At 45.0% G+C, this 6,761-nt stretch overlaps 1 protein-coding gene across 1 annotated transcript; it reads left to right on the top strand.

Annotated features, from left to right (window-relative positions):
* Positions 1-5,442: 5,442 nt before the first annotated feature.
* On the top strand, positions 5,443-6,716 carry N7483_004888 (uncharacterized protein; the record flags this gene model as incomplete). The annotated part of the gene is made up of 2 exons (XM_057088325.1): positions 5,443-5,599; positions 6,025-6,716. The coding sequence occupies 2 exons, from the start codon at positions 5,443-5,445 to the stop codon at positions 6,714-6,716; spliced, it is 849 nt and encodes a 282-aa protein (XP_056948154.1).
* Positions 6,717-6,761: the final 45 nt, after the last annotated feature.

Here is a 6,761-nt window from a genome sequence, read left to right as displayed (position 1 = left end):
TTTCGGTATTTTATTTTCTCTCTGCTTTGCGCCGGCCCGCATTCGTCCATGCAAGACGATCAGATCTGGCTGTACGATACCCGTGCCTATCCACATGGATCAAGTTATTCTTTTCAGCTCGTGTGGGGCTAATGCCTTTGTCTGGAACTTGAATGATTCAATATCACCCTAGATGGGGCTTATTTGGTTGGGATGTTGACGATCAAACCCAATAGCCAGGAAATGCAAGCGTTCCAGCCACGGGTGGAGGTTAGAGACCGGCCCTTTTCTCCTAATCTAGTGGTGATGCTATAAGTCTTGTGATATTCACCCTTGTTAAGACTATCTGGATCATTCCTTTTTACCCTATGAGTGGATCAAAGCACTAATTACGAGGAAACCAATTCTTTCAAATGTTACTATCTGCATGGCAATACAATAATACATGCTACTGATTTGCTTATTCTCTACATTTTAAAAAGATACGGGGGGATATGCAGCTAGTATATTATCAAATACTTTTACTTGAGAATTCTCCGGAGCTCAATAGCAATTAATTGACTCGTAGTACCTAATCCATTGTTCAAGTCTTTTACATTCAAATGTGTTGCATTCTTCTTATTTAACATTGAAGCATGCGATGTTGTTTGGTAGAAGAATCCTTCAAGATGATCTATCTATTCTTGCTAAAACAAAATGAAAAAAAAATTGGAAATAGTAAAATAGAATAAAAATTGAATTAAAATACTGAAAAAGGTGAAAAAGGTGAGAAATAACAAAAATAACAAAAATAATCTTTTTTCAGAAGAGGAAACATTGCGATGCAACTAATATAGTGACCCAAGATTCTAAATCTGGGACCATGGAAACACATACATCCACACTGGTAGGGATACCTCCAGATATTAATGCACAATTACGCAATGTTCCAGTCCTGGATGGGTATAGAAGAGTACAGATTCAATGCAACACTTTAGCATTCCAAATTGTTAACTCCGAGGCTTCTCCATGATTCTTCACGATGAAGTTGCACGTTCTTTTGCTTGCAAAGACAATCATGTACGCCACTGTGTGGCTGAGTTAAACCTATTGTGTCGATCAACCATCTCACCGAAAGAGAGAGGATCCTTACCGCGAAGCTCGTACTGTCAGTGCAGATTTTCCCCGCGAGGGAGCTGAAACATCTCCCCCGAAAGTTAATGCGTGAATTCTTTTCTATTTTTTATTATGGCTTATCATTTCTTTTTTTTCTCCCAAATCTAGTTCTAGCATAGTTTGCCACTTCAACCCAACTTAATAGATAACTCGGCCGGACGGAACCCGCTCGGTCCCAATGTTTGGTATGGGCTGGACCTTTTGTTCGTCAAGATATCGGCCGTGGGACCCGAAGCCCTGGGTCTGATAATTTGGGTCAATGGTATTATTCATTGGATTATATCTCACTTGAGCATGTGCTTTTGTCACAAAAAAAAGAAAACCTTCAACTAGTAGATAAGTTACTGTCATATTCCATATGGGGTAATAGAAAGCCCCATTTCAAGTGGATTCAATAGCCACTGGAGCACTTCAGGGCTGAGTATTGACCTTGTACATAATGGAAAATAGAGTACAACCCCGAAAGTCAAACGTTCCTGTCATAGCCCTGTCAGTAAAGTCCCTGTCAGTAAAATGCCGATCTAACTGCCAACTATTTGACAGTACGGAGTACACTTGGTTTATTCTCGGGGAAACTAAACGTCTCTAGTGGACCATGATTACGATAATCTGGTCGTGTCCTTCCAAGATAAGAAATCCCCCACCTGAAGAAAGCAAGGTTCGGAGAATCTCTTGACAGAATCCACAATTGATTACAGTTTGTTTGAATTCGGGGAAGGACTTCCTCGACTCAGTATAGACGCAATTATGGAGTCTGACGTACGGAGTATTGAACTCGCTTGGCCTGTTAGGGAGGTGAAGTGCACTCCACGGGTGTGGTGGCATCGGGATGCCCCGTGTATTCTGGGAGTGCCGTAACCGGAGAACCTAGGTCTGTGTTCTCCGAGATGCAAGTCATGTAACATTACCTTGTGTGGACCGATTGATTTTAGGGTTGACAAATCTTTGTGCATGGCGGGGTTTGCCGTGGAGGCCTTCCTTAACGCATATCCCGTACATAATTCGATAGCCTGTGCCAAGTTGACTGCCCAGGTGGGTTCCCCATACAGAGCTTACAGGATGCTTAGCAAGATCAGGTTCTGTCGATTAGGTTTGGATGTATCCATATCATGCACATCTAGTAATCAGAAAGAAACCTTGGAAAGTTACCTTAAGACCTTGAGATGAATGATCTTGAGACTAAACATATTTGAAATGTACCATCCCAAAATGCCTGGAAGGAATCCCAAGTCCTGAGACTGCCTGGAGGAGACATGTGTATATCGTCATTGGCTTGGATGTATTGTGAAGACACTTAGTTCATGCAGTCCATACCGAGCACCAGGACACTCATACTGCACCCATACTGCGGTGTAACATGCTGCACCAAGCAGAAACAAGACATGTGGGGATGCATCGACTCTACCGCTGTCTGAAGGCAGAACTAGTTGCCTCTTCGGAGCTCATAGCCTCCGCAGATTCGCTCACTTTTAAAAAAATAAATAAATAAATAAATAAATAAACAATAAAAATAAAAAATAACACAACGTTTTCATTTACTGTGCCTGGGTCCGAACTGTATAGTAGTTCCACCGGCATTTTCCTTGTGGCTGGCTGAAACTAGCACTTGAGGTGCTGTCAATTCCAATTTCAGACTGGTTCTCTCGTTACCTTGGTGGATATGATTTCCGACTAATTGCCCGACTCGGGCAAGGGAAAAGATCATCGACGTGCATTTCCTGGAAGCTGGGAAATAATGGATCCCTCTCAAATCGTTTCGTGGCATTAGAATGCATTTTCTTGGTCCATGGCGCCCCCTCTCTCTTAGCGAGCTGCACGTTGCCCGTTCCAGATAACCTCTCCGACTCATGAGTGGATCCCCGGTATCAGACTATCCACATTACGGAGTACAACTACGGTAAACAGAGTACAAAGTTTCATCCAGCAACGTCCACAGGTCTCAGGAAGGAATGCATCAAAAGAAACAATACATTTGTTTTGAGTTTCCTTTCTCAAGCGCCGCATCACATAGCCGTATTATCCTGTATTTCCGGGGGGTTGCAGATCGTACTGCAGATCCAATACCCCTGATTGGGTCTGAGCCCTACCGCATGGGTCACATAACGGTTCTCACGACAATCTGATATCAGATCTGTTCGGAGTCGCCGTTCGTGGTTCCCAAGAGCCATGGATACATCATTCTCCCCTCGAGTTGAGGGAGAAATTATCCAAATTTCCTGGCATATCGGTGCTCCTTGGTTCCATTTTCCTGTCACCTTCTAAGGAACTATGGATGAACAAAGGATCTTAGCATGATTGATGACGTTGATCGATCTCCCGTCACTTCAAGGTTTAAATTCAAATCCATGATCTATTAGGGTAACGCACATCAGGAGGTGTTCATCAATTCCATAGTCCCACTATTGACTTTGAATGATTTGAATTAAAACTGAAAATGACTCGTATCGGCAAGGATTCGACATGATCACTACCTTCTCTGGACAAATACTCCGCACTGGTGCAGCTTCAAAGAATGGTTCACTGCGCCACAGATGGGTCTGAGACTTGGGTATTGTGGCGCAGTCTGTACTGCAACTGCTCGTATTTTCACAGTGTATTTTGCGGCTGAGAACTATCCAAGGTTTTCATGCACGATGAACTCATCGATCCTATGCGGTAAGGGTGTTTGCCGATGATCTCGGATGGAATTCAATTCCTTGAAGTTTGTCAGCCCTAAAGCCACTGGACTTTATCGATCTCAACGTAATGTTCATGTCTTTCCAAGGCTCCGAGGTCGTGGTGAGATCTCGGGAGTTAGGGTACGGTTACATAACGTATTTCCCAAGCGAGCGGCGCACCTAGGCGAGTGGCGCACCCCAAAACACCATACTAAATGCGATAATTTACAACTTGATATCTCAACAACAACAGCTATCTATACAGCCCAATAATCATGTCATAACCTATTAGCCCTACCTGGTATAAATTTGGGATCTCAGAATATTTTCAAGTTGGTATATGTCAGATCTATACACTTTGAGCTATCAATGTCGTATTTTTTGGTCATCTGATAAAGTCATCATTTATTTGACCTAGAACCAGACTATGTTTTTTTATATACTAAGAAATGCTATCGGACTAAGGAAGAAGTTAATACTATGTATGGTTGCTGAGATATAAAGTTGTAGTTTATCGCATTTAGTCTGATGTTTTGGGGTGCGCCGCTCGCTTGGGAAATACGTCAATACTTTTATTGTTTATGCCCCGGGTTTCAGGCCAACTGAACCTTAGAAATCACATGTCAATTGAGTTTGCAAAGTTTGTCCACTTAGTCACTTAGTCATCACTTAATGTGCCCATGGTGACCGCCTCCAGACTGGGCACCAAAACACCAAACACCTCCAGTGGACCTGAACAGCTCTACTCCGTAGAGCTGGGGCAGTGACATACAGGTTGACGTTTACTGGTTGATCCACTCTAATATACTTCTGAATACGAGTCTTAGCACATACCGAGCTCTATACGGTGTAGTTCGTACATACATAAGTCCTAAATAATACATAACCGCCAATGGTGCCCTATCTGGTGTTCAACTGGTGTACCGGAGTCCCGTGACCAAGACTATTCTCGGCAAGACACTTCTCCTCCAATACCTTCAATAACTGCTCTGGTTTGCAAACCCAAATTGACAGGCAACTTCTCATCGGTAAATTATTTGAAATAAATCATCCAAAGAAAACCGTCAAAGGGAATAATCGCATATCCACACACTGGGCCCGTGTCCCCACTTCCAATCCAAAAAGACTCCGCTGCATTAGCCCGTCCGCCCACGGCTGATCACTCTGAATCCGGACCACATCCGCCAAAATCTGTCTTGCTCCGCGTCCAGCTCTGTGTCAAAAAGCAGTGGGCGATCGTTTTTCCTAGCACCCCTGGCCGATTTATTATCAACTGGGCCAATCACCGTCCTGCATTTCTTTGTCTTTTTATTTTCCTAGATTCCCTTCCTCTCCACACCACACGTCGTCCCAATTTTCCGAGCCCATCCCTGGATTCCCGCGCGCGAGTGAGAACCTCCGTCTCAACTTTCTCGCTCGTCCGTGCGGCGCGCGCGTAATCGACTGTCTTCCCCAGCCTGTCTAGATCATTCAAAGGGAACGCTCCTCCCGCGAACAGGAAGGATTGACTGCGGGCCAATCTTGGACGCCCCGGCCCCTGTCTAACGCCAATAGTTTGTCTTCGTGATGGGCACGCCTTATTATACAATGGATCCCAACACTGGCTATCCGGCTGGCTTTCCCGTCCCGACGCAGAGCCCCCCCGAACCCGATGTCTTTCTACCCAAACTCGATACCCCAGCAATTTCCCCAGTCTAAGGCCCCGTCACAGCCTGGGCAGCAGCAGCATTCCTTTGGTGCCATGCCCATGCAGCCAGGTGTCCCTGGTGGAGCTATGATGCCCTCGGGTTTTCCCCAACAATCTGCTGGTACGTTGATCAAAGTGACTTCCCCCTTCCCCTCCCTTTTGTATTCATCTCTTTGATTATTTAATCTTTCCTTTTTTTCCTTTACTCCATTCTTGTATTATTATAAGCCTGATATTGGCCTTTACTTTTTGCGTATACCCATGGGTATTACCAATGTTTTTAAATGCCGTATGTCTCTCGAGGCTCAGGGGGTGGTGTCTTCCCTGATGTACATCCAGACGCATCTCGTTGGCCTTCAGAGACCTGCAGAGCACAAATGAACCTTCCTGTTGGATGGCGTTCCCTGTTGTTTCAGCATGCACTTGGCATTTCTAGACATTCCCATTTGTTTGCTTTTCTGTACCTTGTTTCGTCCCATTCGCACAAAAAGCTTGTTTGCGATTATAAAGACGTGGAGTGTTAAAAATCGCTAATGAACAAACCAGCACCCATGGAGAATTTTTCGGCACCCTTCAATCAAAATCCCGTCCCCGCAAACATGGGCCAATTTTCTCAGCCAAATCCACAAACGAACACACCGTCTACCGTTGCGCAAACATTTTCTCAGAACATGGCGTCCATTTCTGCAAACAACTTGCTCGTCAATCAGTCACGTCATATGAATTCCCCTCAATCAGCGCAGCCAGGAACCCCTCAAAGTCAGGGGCCAGGTCAAACACTCTCCCAAAACCAAATGCAAAGCCCCTCTCCGGCCCAACTCCAAGCGCAGGCGCAGGCAGTGGCTCGAGAAAGGGTTCGCATTACAACACTTCTAGATATCAACTCCACTTTGCTGGAGGAGGTTATGAATCTCCAGAAAGCTGGCAAGGCAACTTTGGTTCAAAATACGGATGGAATCCCTATTCCACAAAAGCCAAGCCAAGAATACATTGATTGTATGCGACGGATGCAAGCCAATCTTGTGTACCTCGCAAATACCGGGGATAAGCAAAAACGGACGCCTATACCGGCTATCATGTCCCCTCCTCCGAATGTTCCCGCCTTAAATGAATCATATCAGAAGCTAAATGAGCTCTTCCCACGATCTGGCCAGGTTCCTGCTCAGCGGTTTAGTCCTGCTATGATGCAGGGAAATGGTGGACCTAGTCCCTCTCCTATGCCAGAGTCAGTGGTCTAATGACCCAAGGTCTGTGTCTCCATTGTGAGAAATCATTGATCTCGC

Source organism: Penicillium malachiteum, assembly GCF_028827825.1.
Source record: "Penicillium malachiteum strain IBT 17515 chromosome Unknown utg000002l:1.0-8849297.0:1.0-8852440.0, whole genome shotgun sequence".
Classification (NCBI taxonomy): domain Eukaryota; kingdom Fungi; phylum Ascomycota; class Eurotiomycetes; order Eurotiales; family Aspergillaceae; genus Penicillium; species Penicillium malachiteum.
Note: the sequence above shows the minus strand (reverse complement) of the source record. Positions and strands in the feature narration are given on the sequence as shown.